We start from the raw sequence: 15,727 nt of genomic DNA, 5'->3' as shown, positions 1-15,727 counted from the left end.
CACTAATCTCTAATGCAAAAGTAAGTTTTTGTGTCGCTACAGTGACATTGAGGACACACGTAGCATTGTTGTGATCCGGAATACACATACTCCTGTATTGTATTTCTAGTAGGTCATCGAGACCACACATACATTACAATTCTGCAGCACAGCTCCAAACAACGTGACCCGATGAGTGGGAACCTTCTTCCGGCTTGCCCTTGCAATGCTAATCTATTTTAAACGACCTGGATAAATAAATCATACTCACTGCCGATGCCTAAGTACCAGTCCTTTTTAAAATGTTCGTTCGTCCAAATTTGGTTGAAAATGCAACTCACGATACACAGAATGATCAGAATGATAAATAACATTAGAATATGCGTGTTTGTCAGTCTGTCAACGGTTGAGCGCTGTGGGTCGGGCAGAAGCAGCCGAAAAGAACGAAAGAGAGAAAGAGAAAAAAGAAAACGACGTTAGACATCTATAGCAGGCCAAATAGGGCGTTTAATTTAAACTTATGACACGGCCAGCCTTACCTTCAACGGCGCTGAGGTAGAGTTTCGCATAAGTTTCGTATCGTGACCGGTGTAGATAACGATACCGAATATCCAGGCGGTGTTACGTAGCATGGCACCACGCAGTAACAGCTGATCCGGACCGAGTGCTACCGCTCTGTTGGGCAGGTTAAAAAAAAAGGACACGAAAAAAGGTTACAAACGAAAAAGTAAACAACACGACGAGTAACCAATTTTAGCTGGCGTGCAACTGGTCGCGTCCAAAAGCGTTCGTAAAGCCAGCGAGTGTCACCGACACTTACTGTTTGTCGTGTTCCTTCAGCACGCCATTAAACTCGTACAGATGCCGATTCGGTGGTTCACTCTCGAGCGTACCGCGAAACTGATTGAAGTCCTTCGTCTCCAGTATTTTGCTCGTGGTCGGAACGCCCTGCCGAATCTTCAGGTTCGTCTCACCGTCTAGGTTGGATGTCTCGATGAAGGACATGCCCTGGGGCTCACTGGACGACAGCAGCACCAGGTCGGCCGGGAAGAAGGTGTTGTTAAGCACCTTAACGATATCGCCGACCGACAGCTCCTGCCACTTGACCGTGTGCCATTGGCCATTCTGTAGTACCTCGATTAGGCGGTGATTGATCTCATCGTCCGCCCGGTGCCGCTTGATGTCTTCGACGATTTCCTTGATTGCGCTCACCGCAAGTATGAACATAAGTGGTATGAGCGTCGTGTACCGACCGGTCGGCGAAACGTCCGGTATCTGTTGCAACAGTGCTATTAACAGAAAGAAGCAGTTCGAGTAACGCCGGAACTGCTCGAACAGGAACGAAGGTAGAAAACTAAGGGCACTGCGGGGCGGGGGTGAAACATACAGGAGAATGTTAGAATTTTACGCGACACATGCATCAATGACTGTATCATACAATTAATTTTATCGCTCAACAAGAAAAACGATCAAATGCTAGACGACAAAACAAGGACCTCATCGGAAAGTTAGCAGAAACTACGGTCGATAAAATATGACTCAGTCGGGTCAGAAATAGCGTGGACATACTAAAAAACAACAACGAAAGGATACACCTTTTTGCTCCTAATGGCTTATGCATATGAAGCAACGGTGGAACTATTATTGGATCGTTCTGCTTCATTAAATGCTAAACGCGTTAAATGGGTGTCTATATCGGAATGGAGGACTTACCTATATTTAGCGGTTGAGATATGATTGTTACAATACTTTTGAACTTGTGGTTCATTCAGCCGTATCACGCGTTTATCGGAGTCGTCCAGCGTTATGCCCGAGGTGGTAGCATCGTCATCATCTGAAGAGGAGAAGCAAGAGAAGAAGGGAAGGCAACGCGTTATTTAAAAAAGCTGTTGTTTATGATTTACATAATTGGTGCGGTGCGTTAATTAGACGGTAATAAAGTAAATCAAACCGTATGATTAATGGGCATATCAAGAGAGACTTTCTGCCTCATTACATTATGTCTTTGCAAAAAAAAAAACCTCTCGATATTTATTACTGAAACACTTTGAGATGAATATCATATTTTCATAACTTATAACGTGCAATCTGATACATATTAGCGCTATAACGCTATGCACAACTTATTCACAAAGGCATAAGTCATCGACATTGTCTGTGTTGAATTCTGTATGAGGCTCCCCGCCCGCCAAGTGTCTACATCAGTGGGCCAACCCGGTCGATGAGTACTGGAAAATCGACCCGCATGTGTACGTTTACTGTTGTTGCGCTGGTCATCAGATTGCATTCGATGTTTACAGTGAAGTTTCCAAAGAACGTCAACCGAAGCGGAATGAGTCGATGGTGACATTACGCCATCGAGAAAAATCTGCTGTCACATAGAAATTCTGCTACCAGGCTGAAAACAATTGAACTGGATAAATAATGTAGATGGTGGGACAATTACGACGCAACCATTCCAAGGCGAACAGTCCGTCAGGTTATGACTAATGCGAAAGTTGGTTTGTATTGCATTTTTCGTTGGAAAGAAGTATGTCATAATTGCCAAAACACTTGATGTGTTAATTTTTATTCGTCTGAATCGACATGATAAGAAGACTAGCTATATTCACTTAACATTATCATATCAAGGTATAATCAGCTGTTGTTCAAGATAAAAATAAATAGTTTACTAGCATCGATGGATATATTTCATTTTATTTCATGTACGTCAGTTGTTTACCCTTGGCTATACATTCTAATATCTAATCTTAAACTAATCTAAACCTAAACGGTACACAGAATAAGTTGCAGAATTAGACAAAAATTAAAAGAAATTAAATAAACAACAGAAAATAGGGAAGTGAAGGAAAGATTAGGAAGCGGATAATAACCGGGAACGGAAAGAAGGCAGGGATATGTAGAAATCAAAGTGATGGAACTAGGAATCAAACATTTGGATGGCAATAAGGAGGGGATCTTTACGGCCTATCGCAGTGCGACTTAAGGCAACAAAAATGGGGGGACGATGACGAAGGGCGCGGGAGGGAACATAAAGAGGGATTTGCATGAGCAAAGCTGGGCCATCGATGCAATCAAGGAGAATCTGCGGCAACAAATGAGGATTGGGAAATAGAACGGCGATCTTCATGCGACGCAAGACCAAGCAATCGGCACTCTGTCCTCGTAACAGGGCAGAGCAGAGGATCGATCGCCAAGAATTTTCCCAAGAACAAACCTGGTGAAGGACCTCTGCACCCGCTCTATTCGATCGATAATCGAGCAATACTCCAGCATTGATCTGACCAGTGAAGAGAACAAAGTCTTCAAACAACAAGCATCGGAGAAGTCACGGGCCACATGTTTAAGTACGCCAAAAGTCCTCCTCGACTAACTGAATATGAAGTTAATCTGGTGAGAGAAAGTGCATTTTGTCGGACAGAGGGAAAGACGGTTTTGATCACACCAATGACAAAAACGGTCAGGGATAGATTGAAAAACAACACAGTTAGAAGGAGAAGACCACGAGAAGATATATAATATATCCCATGGATAGATTGTGCGTTAAAATTTAAGCTATCATCGGTTTAAAAATAATTAAAAACTTCATTCTCCTTTATAATGAAATTTCACAGTGACAACATAAAAACTAAATAAAGAAAATAATAAGTTGAAGAGGATTGGAGAAAAGGTTTAAGGAGAAAGTGATAAAAAAAACTTTATGTATTAAAATAAACAATTAAAAATCTAGGTAATTATCCAGAATTATAGAAATGTAAAGAATGTATGACAGTTTCAATTTTACGTAGTTTGAAAATCATGGACAGGTCATCCCTAGTGAGAGATCATCCCCAGTCACAGGATGTATAATTAGGGGGCCATCCATACCGCCCCAATTTCAATAAAGCTCCACCACCTCCCGTTTGTGAAGGATGTAAAAATCCTATTTTCATTACCTTCCCTAGCCTCACCAACAGCAACTCCCCCTTGTCCCATTCATTTAATCAGTTTTATACAAATTGCCCCAAAACCATTACCGCTTTGGATCCTCGCAATAATTTGTAACTGTTCCGAAATATTGTGGAAGCCACAAATGGCAAGACATGTCCTCCTGAGGATGTAGTGTCAAGAATAGGTAGAATCAAATGATCACATGAAATTCTATTTGAGATAAGCCAAAAACTGCTGGAGCTTAAGGCATAAGTCTTCCGCTTAAATACAACTTTTGTATTGATGTATAATATAACCATAAATTGGATGACTAGCACAGGAAGAAGGGTGATAAGCACGAATGTAGATGAGATGTTATTGGGTGAATTATTTTTAACAAATTATAGCAGAAAAATTTCAGGCAGCTGGCACTCTTGGACATAACACAACCTTACTGTTACTGACGGGAATAAATCGGTCGCAAGCATCGTCCGTTGGGGGATCGAAGGCACGCGAAGGAATGACCGAGCCCGAACTCTAAGGTAGTTCCTTGTCACATCGTCAGATCTATTAGAATCAGACGTATAGATTTTTTCCCGGGTCGATCAGAACTAATTCCTACCAGTGGATCCTTCTTCCTGCAGACAACGCGTTGGGATGACGAGCATCACTTGTTTTGCTAAGGTTGGAGAGTTGATCTTTTTCCCTGGACTAGCCAGGAGAAGCTTTTAACTGCGGACCGTGTTAGTCGGAGACGATTTCCTATAAGTCTTCCGACGGAGCGGGGAAACACTACTGGAGAACGGGACCGATATCCGTAGGGAAGGCGAAGGCGAAACTTCTCCCGAATATGAAAGAGAACCTTTCAAAGGCTTATACTTATCTTCCAGTGAAATAAATTTAAAAGTGAAATAAAGCTAGATAAATAAAAAAAAAAACCAATCGTATAGCAACCACAAACTTTATTGTTACATACAATAGCTAAAGTCCCCATAATATGATAGAATCGTCTAGACATTTACTTTTAGCAGTCCTCACCAACTAAGCTGAAGCAGTTGAAGCATTTACTTAGTGAAACTAAAACATGAAATTTTTTAATGGTTTTGTCGTATGAATACAGTTAAGTATCTTCATATCTGGCCTTTCCTTAGCAATGATTAACTATCCAGTTACTTGGCATATAACTGGAAGTATAATATCCCAGTAGTACCTTATCTTCTTGGCTTATCGACCTTCTTGGTTTCGCCATCAAATGGCTTACGAGACTTTTTGGTCCCTCGTAGTTGTATGATCAATCCTCACTACGGGAAAATGGTTCGAATGGGATTGAAATTCAGATCCTGCCATATGAAGACCGGTGCCGCTATCTACCACCGGACCGGACACGGGAGAATGGAGAATTTCATAGGAATCGCACTAATGCACCAAAGCTTGTGGATCGAATTACACCGGGAATGACATGCCAAGGCATCTGATTATCGGAAAAAATATATAGAAAGAAATCTAAGGCAAGAGTAACCTAGCACCAACTTTCTGGAAAATATGGAACCTTGAATAGCAAAGAAAAATACATAATCTACAAACAAAATCCTTCCACAAGTTGGATATTCCGTAAAAATATTATTAGCTCCAACTTATTTTGTTTCAAAGACTTCATTTGTCTTGGGACTATAATCCACAAAGGACATGTCGAATTACCCAAAAGCCGAAGAATCACAGCAATACATAAGGTTTGAACCAAGACCAGGTGTGTGGATATTGAGCGATGGATTTATGGCTTTCATGTTTCACTAGCCTACAAAGGCTTCACTTAATTCCAAAGGCATTAAAACCTGCATAATTAAAACTTCAATTTTAGTCAGTACCTTCACTTTTGAAAAGCAGATAGTATTCTTCCCAGGAATTATGGGATAGGATAGAGGTTAGGACACAACGAATTAGGATGAATACTTCATAAATGTTATATACTTCTATTCTACAACAGTACTGGATATTTTACAGAGAATTTTTATAGTTTCTTTTCGATAAACCATTGTATCGCCATGACTGTACCAGATAAAACAGTGACTTTATTGTACCAATTTCAGCAAAGCAGCAAGCAAGACACCAGAGCAAAGCAAATCAAACACTCGAGACAAAAGGATGCGCAATTTCATCCCACATCCACAGCGTCCAGTGCACAACGAACGGACAGACAGCTGGTGCTCCTTTTCAGCTAGAAAGCATCGATCTAGGACGGCATTCCAACCCCAACTGGCGACTGAGAGTCAAGACGCCACGATGGCCACTTATTGCTGGCGCATACCTGACACACACTCAGCAATCCTTTCGTCTAGGAACGAAAAGAGGAAGCAAACATACGACGATTGTTTGAACAAAAATTTATACGATTGCATCTTATCTTTTCCTTGGCCTCGGGACGACCCGAGAAGACGATTGGAACACTGCCGGCAGTGCACTCCACACTAGCCACTAGCTGTGCCAAAAAGGTAAAAGCAAATCACGATACATATATTCCTGTGCGCAAGCGGAGGCACCCACAATCGACTGGGTTAGATCTCTGACTCCATGCCAAAAACCACCTATCCAGGGGGCCAAAAGGGATATCACGCCCTGTGCCGAAGGTTATATTCGCTCGTAATCGCTTCATCCCGATGATTGTGTTCACATAACATTGGGCGCGGGTTGGAGGAATTGGGTTGCATCTTCCACCGTGAAATAAAAACGATAAATCCTTCCTGAATTACGTTTATTATCTACACCCGGGCGTAGTGTTACGCCATGCACGAGACTCGACGTGCCGTGGCAAGTGTATAAAGGAGAATTAAATGCAAAATTATTAACCGTGGTAACATAACAAACGTGTCGGGCTCTCTACCCTCGTGCTCTAGATTGCGCTGGTCATGTTAATGAGAGGAGGATTATTATTGCCTCAGTTGTGTGCGGCAACTTTAGGTATTAAAGAGCAATAAAGACGGCGAATAATTGTGTCCGAGATTAAAATCATGTCATACGAACTGGTTGCACACAAGCGATTCAAGTCGATATGGGAGGAATTTTTTGTAGATAAGAGAAGAGTATTAAAATCTCAATATTTAACAAACAAAAAATGCCAGAATATTACCCTTAATGAGTCATCCTACACTAATGGAATCTTTTTTTTCTACAAGAAGCACACGTCTGTACACGTCAATATTTTTTTGTCTGGGCTTGAATTATTTGGATAACATTTCAAGGACTCTTTCCCATGGAAAACAAGTGGGTGTACACATAGACTGTACCAACAACAGCTAGGTGAGGTGTTATTGTTGAGCTCCGAAAACACACCTGCGGCCTTGAAGCAAACGCAACCCGACCGCAATAGTACAGACGATTCTCCGACCGATGAAGTTCATTTGTTGATCGTCAAAACATTGGACCATGGAGTGTTGAACATATTGCTCGATTCATGTTCCAATCCACGACCGAAACCAGACCCGGAAGCACAGGGTTTGATATAAATCTTCCCAGAGCACCGAATTGTGCTGCTAGGAACGTTTCTTCCGGTGCGGAACGCCCGTTCCTGTAGCTCGAAACTTTACAATCCCCAGCACTAATTACTGTTTGCTGCCTTACTCGGCAACTTCTGTACGCTTGTCATACTAATGATCACCTTTTAGAAGGTATGGTAAAAACGGAGGCGAAACATTGGTGAGCAGGAAGCACCGTCAGGTCTCACCCATTTCTCCCGTGTACCGAAGGGCTGTTGGCGACTTTTACAAATAATTGCTCTATGAAGTAGGGCAGGTACACCTTCCGCAATTCTATTTCATGGTCAGTGTTGCAGTTTGATTAGAGCAAACTTTTCCCAGCACGACTTCCAACGATTCATCGTACGTCTGCAGAAGTGGAATTTATGCTCCACCGGAAGGAAGCTAAAAAAAAGAGGGCAGGTGTGTATGTATGATTCTTGCATTCGGTTCCCGGTCGGTTCGCTAGTTGCTGGTTGCAATTTGCATAATAGCAACAGCATGGTGATGCAGCTGTGTTGCATCAAATACAGACACACAAACACACATAAGGGCTCGCTTAAGGTCCTCCCTCTAGTGTAGCGTACATGCATTGGAACTTCAAACCGGTGACTATCCCTATCGCTACGAAGAAAAGTAAACAGAAAGGACACTCCCGCATCGTGCAGTTTGGCGAATATTCCTCGGCTTGATGTCGTACCGTACGGGAAGCGAAAACGATAAACGTACCCCCGGCCCGGAACATGATACTTTCAAGCCGTACCCATCGAACGACTACACCGTGTTCCGGTTACGCCTAAAGGTAGGCTATAGCTGGAGGTGAAGGCCTTATGCTAGCTAGGGTCATGCTGCCGTCCACCGAAGAGGTGGCTCTCCAGTGCCTGCGGTACGATACTATTCTTGCACTGGGAAGTATTGATTTTACGGCGTATCGGGAGACCAAAAGAAAAGTCATGACCGAAACACATATACCGTCGTCATGCTTCGTAATGAGTTTTCTTGCCGCGATTAAAACAATATTCGCCAGCAGGCGTCTCGTGTAAATAATAAAAAGATGATTAACGCACGCAGCAGCTAACCCGAACAACTGGAAAGGACGCATTATCACGTGGAAGAAAAGGAACTTGAAGCTTACGGTTAACTAAACGGAGCCTCAGCGCACGGTACATGGAGTTGAATGCCATATCCGGGAGTGACCAGCGAAAGAGATGATTTTCCGCTTGCGGAGGCTTTGCCGCTCGCCGCAATTTTTCGTATTTCTTTTTAGCTGCTATTGCTGCTACCGTTTCGCTGTAGTAGGCCAGGGAACAGGGCAGGCGCCTTGCTGACGCAGATGCGAAGAATCTTATCTCGACTCGGTTGTGCGTCGACCGTATCCTGTCGTGGAGGTTCTCGCCGTGTTTCCATGAATAACTCCGGATGGGTGGATGCTTTTTCTGTGATATCGTTTATATATTCCCAGCACTACTTGGATAGGTTGTTCGGTTCTTTCAATAGGAGTTTTAGGATACGATTACATACTAAACTTTCAACAGATCAGCGTAGGCTTGGTGTTTTCAGGCTCTTTTTCACGTATTCATCCATTTTTGCGCGTCATAGTAACAGAACGGGACAGTGCACAGGTCATCGAGCCTCATTAAGGGGAAAAGGGATGAATTTCCTCGCCGAATCACTCGAGCACGTTTCACATGCTCAGCACCATCACAGAACACATACACACAAACACATTGACGCACAGAACGAGTTTCACAATAACTCAATCCATATGAATCGATATAATCGCCGTAGCGTAACGATGTTGCGAAAGGATGATATTAGCTTGATTGATTTTTCACCAGCAAAACGATAGTCGGTTACAATGCCCGGGAAGTTGGCGGTTGTTTAGAAGCAAATATGCCAACTCCGATGGGCGTGTTTACACCTTAATCGCAACACAGCTGCCACACACATATGGCAGAAAGGGCTTCACTTTTCACCCAGACCACTATTGGAAGGACTTCCTTTCGTAAACTACATCAGACACACAGTGCAAGCTAGCAGCGAATGTAATTTTACATGGGTGTGCAGCTTCACAACGAAACACTACCCTCGAAACAATAGGGGATTGGAAATGAGAACTTGCTTTTCACAACACAACACACTCGTGTGACAACAGTGCCTGCAGGACTTTGCTTGCCACCGCCTTGCAATGAACTGTCAAACTACGCATAAAGGACGCTCGATCCAAAACATCAATACTACCCTAACGTTGTTTTTGTTCTTGGGAAGGAACAAGGACCAAACAATGCATGACAGCTGAGCATTGAGGTCAAAGGTCGTGCGCGGGCAGGATATTTAGAATGACAGTTTGTGGTAGGGATTTTTGTAAAATTTACATATTGGGAAAGAATAATTGATTAATGACATATAATTCAAATTTCAAACTAGTATGTGCACTATTTCAGAAATTATGGCGTTTATTGAAGCCAGTGTTAAGGAAAATTATAAATCATAAATCATGTGAAATCATTCATATTAAAGCAATCAAATTGCCAATAAGGCACAATTAATTTTAAGTATTCTTCTTCATGGCTTCACGACTTTCGACTAGGTCACGCCGGCTTTACTAGACTTGCCGATACCACGTAGTTGGATAGTCAGTCCTCACTACCGGGGTACTGGAATTTTTATGCTGAAAATGATTACATATGAGACAAGATTCCCTAAATCAATTGTCATGCTGTCATGCATGCTGCATTGTAGCAGCCAACAATAATCAGAAATATGAATATTTTTCTCTACTTTCGATGGCCCGAAAGCCAAACATAAAAAAGGCAAGAGAAAATATTTCATTATTATCAATTAAGAGTATTATTTTGTTGAAACGACCATTGTGCAGCTGGTCGCGGTACTCCAAAGTGCTGCACATGCGCAAAAAACAAATTTGTAATAGCGCGTCCACACTGTATCGTAGCGAAACCGTAATTTCGCAACGATCCCAACTGTGTCACAGAGGTTCAGTACCAATGCTCGAATTAAATAATTTAAATAGTTTATAGTCAAAATGCCTTTTCCCAATTAATTTCTATTAAAACCCGATCAAACCACTGAGCGAGAGAAGTTTCAGCTAATCCTTCCTGTGGAATAGCTATCCAATCGAATATCTTCGTATTTAGGGTTGCAATGAGAACTGTCAAATTTGAGAGTTCGATGGAACACATTTCAATAGACTACGTATGAAATACGTCAAAAGATCGTGTTAAGGTGTATACAAGGTGACAAAATAACCACTACTAAGGGTTTTTCAAATACAAATTTGCCTTCGTAGTGCCTAAGTTGGCAGATTTACGTAGATTTCGTCAGTAGAGACTAGCACTAACTTGTCCGATAACATTTAATAGTCGACAAGAAATGTTAACGATTCTTTAATATAGTGTGTACCTTTAAGAGTTCATTATCACACTTTTTCTTCTTCTAGGCTTGCTCAGAATTGAGCGCGTCAACTTGGCCAGATCTCCAATCAGTTTCTATGAAACTCGGTCTAGGGCTGCTGTCCTCCACTCACGGCTGCGTCCGATCTCCGACAGGTTGGACTCCACTTAATCCAGCCAACTACAGCACTTACAGCACTAGATTAAAGTGGAGGCAGATAGTCGATCCGCTAGCGGTAGTGAGACCTGTCTACATACAGCAACACCGGGTTTCGAATCTCACTCTAATCGCTTCCACGTACTGTATATCTATACCGCCGTAAACTTAGTTTATTTTTTTTTAAATAATCCTAATAAAAACTTTGTGTCTTTTGATAAGTTTCTAAAGAGTTTTTAAGGCCCACCAGAAATAAAGGAAGAAGAAGACGACTGAGAATAAGAATTTTCTTGGTACGTTTATCTTCATTCTTGAGTTCAATTAAAGCAAAAAATGAATTACAAGAAATGTTTGTGTTTACCATCTATCAGAAACAATGTAAACCGTAAGGTAATCCAGTTTACATACAGTAGACGCGTTCACTAAGCTTCTTTGTTTTAAAAATAAGCAAACCGATACGCTTTACTGATGAAATTTTAGATCGGATGCAAATATCAAAAGGGACGTGAAAAAATGCTCTCGATGCGATGTTTCATGAGAAGAGCAAGATGAAAGGCAGTGTTTTGTTTACATTGTTTCACCTCCCAAGTTCTGATCTCGTTTTACGTCTCATCGACATCACGACCTACATTTTCACCATGTGTATCACATGCAGATACACAGACACATGTATTGTCTGGGTGAACCATTTTCCGAACTAAAAATTATTAGCATCAACAAGGATCTGGTGCCGTTGTACTGTAACGCACCGTCGCCAAAGGTCGTTTAATCAATTAACCCTGACTATACGTCGATGTGCGTACCTCGGTTAAGAAAGGTTCAACAGTTTAACAGCCAAAGCGAAACGGCTCAGCTGAGGGGAGGTTAAAATTTCGTTCATTTGGTATTCAATACACGAAAAGGGGTCCTAATGAATTCTCGCTCGTTCGGTTACCCATAGTTTCAAGATAGTTCGCATTCGCCTACACACGCACGCAGTACATAAGAGTAAACAAGCGTAAATAAACATCCCAATGTAAATAATCATTAAAAATTCATACACTGTAGTGCTCCAGCAAAATATTACTTGGGGACAGGGAAGGATCATAGTGCAAGCAAACTAAGTAGATGCTTGGAGCTCCGAACATTCAATGGGCCTCGGTTGAGATGGATCTTCTTATCCATCCATTAAAGGACCACGAACATTGTAAGGAGGTTTTCTCCAAAGCTGTACTCCTGGAAACGATAAGGTTTATCGATAGAAGAGGCAATCATTGTAAATCGACATGGCCCTCCCGGTGTCGCTTTAGACAATTTTGTTGGACGTATTTCAAAGAGTTCTCGGTCATGGTATACTATCGTTTCTGCGATCTACACATAATCATCGTCCCACAAAACCGCTTCCCCTCAGCTGATTCAATGTGCTCTGTATGCTCTTCCACTGCTTGGAGAAGCTTTACTAATATGACCAGCAGTACATCAAACAGGACTGGTAGGATCAACCTTAGCAACTGTCAAAACTTGCTAAAAATATAAATTGTGATACATTGTTGAAACATTGCTAATAAATTCGAGTAATAAAAATGGTGGTTTTGTAGTAGCTTTCTTAACGAGTTGAGGCTGGAATTAAACCCTATCTGAATCAGGAATAGAAGGCTGGGTTTAGAGTCAAGGTTTTAGTGCCAAAGAAAGACAGATATTGGAGTTCAATCAACCAATCAGATTATTTTTTTAACCATGTTTTCCTTCTTGACCTAGTCTATCGAACACGTCTCCTAGACATGGCCTGGTTATCAAAACGTTTCCAGGAAACTCGGTCTAGGGAAGATCGAATCGTTGACGAGCATCCTCTTGGCGGGGTATGTGCCCGACATTCTCATTACTTGGTCCAGTCGTCGTATACCTTCGGATTTGATTACCGTTTACCGAAGATCAGAAGGTGCTAATAGCCATACAGCTCTGCTAGTTTGTGGTTTATGACAACTTTTAACTTTGTCCCATACTCTGTAAAATGTTCACATGGCTTAACCATCTGTTAGGACGTTCTTCTTGGCTTAACGACCTAACAGGTTGGCTGATAAGTCCCCGGTCTAACAAAGAAAAACACATATTTTTGTCAAAATTGTATTTTTTTTTTCAACATAGTTCCCTTCAAGAGCGATACAACGATTATAACGACCTTCCAATTTTTTGATACCATTTTGGTAGTACTCCTTCGGTTTTGCCTCAAAATAGGCCTCAGTTTCGGCGACCACCTCTTCATTGCAGCCAAATTTTTTCCTTGCGAGCATCTTTTTGAGGTCTGATAACAAGAAAAAGTCGCTGAGGGCCAGATCTGGAGAATACGGTGGGTGGGGAAGCAATTCGAAGCCCAATTCATGAATTTTTGCCATCATTCTCAATGACTTGTGGCACGGTGCGTTGTCTTGGTGGAACAACACTTTTTTCTTCTTCGTTCTTTTTTCGTTCGTCAAGTAACCAAAAGTTGCTTGACAAAAGACGCTCTGTCTCACAAACTAATTGACATACAGACGTCAAATTTTGACACGAATCATTTGAAGGTTGGTGCTATATAAAAATAATATGCATTTAATACTAGCGGCACATTCTATGTGTCAGACCGGGGACTTATCAGCCAACCTGTTAGTAAATCACGTCGGACATTTAATGGCTTGTTGATACGATGTAATTGAGTAGATAGTCCTAAATACGGGTAAACGGTTCGGATGGGATTTGAACCCCGATCCCTATGTGGGAACTTAATCATCGGGTAGATGGCCAGGGGAGCTGTTCGAGTTGGATTCAATACTGTTTTTTATATGCAATTTAAACTTCTACTTGTTCAACACAAGCGGTGTTGACAATACGGCACTGGACCGTCAAAATTAATTATAAATAAATAAAAAATTAAACTTCTACTTGATTATTAACTTCAACACCCAAAATTGTCTCCGTTGCAACGTTTCGGAATGCTTATCAGCAAGATTGCTTGGATGAGGTGGTTTGCCATGCATGCAGAGGAAATAGAAAGTCGTCGTTTCGCAATACTGAGGTCTGGAAAAGACTTATAAAGTACAATAAACCCACATTCGATGACGAATGTTGATGGATGCCGAGTTTTAGGGGCCGGTGTCGGCAAAAACACCAAGAGACTTTCTCTTTCTTTCTGCTTTACCCAGCACGGAACCATTACGCCGAAACCACGGCAAAAAAACGGACAAATTTTTGAAAGTCAAATTGTGTACAGCGTTGCTAGGGGTTACCAAAACGTGGCGGCAAACGTGCGGGCCAACCGAACCATTCCTCCGTGAAAAAAAAGTGCTTCCCCACTAATGAGAAATTGTCAAGCAGCTAGAGATACATAAATACATACATGTGTATACGTTTGAATGCAAGAAAAAACGAACATAATAAAAATGAAAGAAAGCTTACTTCTTGTTTGAGCATTTCGCTGGCAGGTAAAGTACGTTGAGCTGTATTTTCGTACCCTTGTGAAGATGCCATCGGCTAGCTGTTCCACCTGTTGCATAGTAACGACGTGCGCCGGCAGATATGAAAACGATACGCGAACTTGAAGGGCGGCGATACAGGCAGGTTGACGCTTCGAACAGGTTCACGAGCAGCTGACGAGGTGCGAATCGTACGTTTTGACCTCCGAGTTAACTTCAACGGTTCCGGCCGGACAGGTTAGCGGCCACGCTGGAGCCACGCTGGCTATCTCGGGAAGCGGGGAGGGATTGGGCTGTTTGTTTCTTACTTTCGTAAATGCATTGTATGACGGGTCGTGGTGAAAACTGTCCATAAATGTGTTTGATTTTCTAGCGGCCTTCGGTAGTTTAGTGTCGTTTGGTCTAGCATGCGTAATGCTTTGCGTTTGCGGGTGAAAATGCGTGCACAATGCATTGGAGTCGCGCGGTTTGACGCTTGCCGAGTGGCCGCTATTCTTGCTTCCCGCTGTGGGCGCCACATACGCAACCCGGTACACTTTTTATTTGCTTTCGGCCACACTCGCTTCTACAGCATCACACAGAACTGAGCACAGGCGCACTTGAACATAAACACGAAAAACAACACATAAACACAGGCACGCACACACACACACACGCAAGTGTGTTTTCCACCGAACAACACAAAATTTTCTTCACATACGGTTGGCAGTATCGCACAACGGTAACCGTGTTTCGTCCGATTCCGTTACCAACTAACCGAGCGCTGAGCGATGAAGCATGGGAAACCGTAGCACACTGCTTTTACATCTTTGAACAGATGTTCACTGGAACGGACGAAGCGGCAACGTATGGCTACTGTGAGTTGGCAACACTGCACCGCTAGAAGCTGTCATACAGAAACACGCACTAAGATTAGAAGAAGGAACTAATATGCTAATATTGGGAGCGCTGCTGCCACCCATACGAGCTCCAATATCCAATCAGTTGGAGACTTTGTGTGTGATCGCACACAAAACAGATGCCGCTTGCGTCATGGCGTCCGTATTTGGCAGGCACCAATGATGGTTTGTTTAGCGCAATTAACACTTTCCCGCTGAGCACGACTCGAACACTTCAGTTAGTGGTGTGACTTGAAATTTTTCATGTTTCTCCCTTGCCAGTTTGCGATAAAGTGCACCGAGTCGACCGCAGCAGTACATGGCGAGGCTCTGTTACCCCACTTTTTTTTATCAGCCAGCAAATATCTGCACCCCTCCGGAACTTCCCGCAGATACGTCGTGCCGTTCCATCGCAACCCTTTTAGAGGACATTTGATTTGATCAGAACGGTTAACCT

General features: G+C 42.4%; 3 protein-coding genes across 12 annotated transcripts in view; 2 read left to right on the top strand and 1 right to left on the bottom strand.

The window, feature by feature from the left end:
- LOC126567823 (solute carrier family 12 member 4) overlaps positions 1–15,727 on the top strand; it is a 486,521-nt gene that overhangs the window by 319,123 nt on the left and 151,671 nt on the right. The gene's annotated exons all lie outside the window — the stretch shown is intronic.
- The window catches only part of LOC126567814 (probable phospholipid-transporting ATPase IA), a 48,362-nt gene that overhangs the window by 16,196 nt on the left and 16,439 nt on the right, over positions 1–15,727 (bottom strand). For 5 of the 7 annotated variants that reach the window (XM_050224114.1, XM_050224118.1, XM_050224116.1 and 2 more), the window contains exons 2-5: positions 1,693–1,813; positions 800–1,342; positions 519–654; positions 251–392 (exon numbers count right to left, since the gene is read on the bottom strand). In XM_050224114.1, the coding sequence (XP_050080071.1) occupies positions 251–392; positions 519–654; positions 800–1,342; positions 1,693–1,813 (942 nt within the window). Of the gene's footprint in view, positions 1–250; positions 393–518; positions 655–799; positions 1,343–1,692; positions 1,814–8,532; positions 8,603–14,375; positions 14,477–15,727 lie in introns of those variants that run through there. The other 2 variants (XM_050224115.1, XM_050224117.1) reach the window with 2 other exon arrangements.
- The window catches only part of LOC126568292 (uncharacterized), a 308,783-nt gene continuing 304,871 nt past the window's right edge, over positions 11,816–15,727 (top strand). The window contains exon 1 of the mRNA XM_050224746.1: positions 11,816–11,827. The gene's annotated coding sequence lies outside the window, so the exon portion shown is untranslated. The remainder of the gene's footprint in view (positions 11,828–15,727) is intronic.

The sequence above is a fragment of the Anopheles maculipalpis genome, chromosome 2RL, assembly GCF_943734695.1.
Source record: "Anopheles maculipalpis chromosome 2RL, idAnoMacuDA_375_x, whole genome shotgun sequence".
Classification (NCBI taxonomy): Eukaryota; Metazoa; Arthropoda; class Insecta; order Diptera; family Culicidae; genus Anopheles; species Anopheles maculipalpis.
This window is presented reverse-complemented; position numbering and strand designations above follow the sequence as displayed.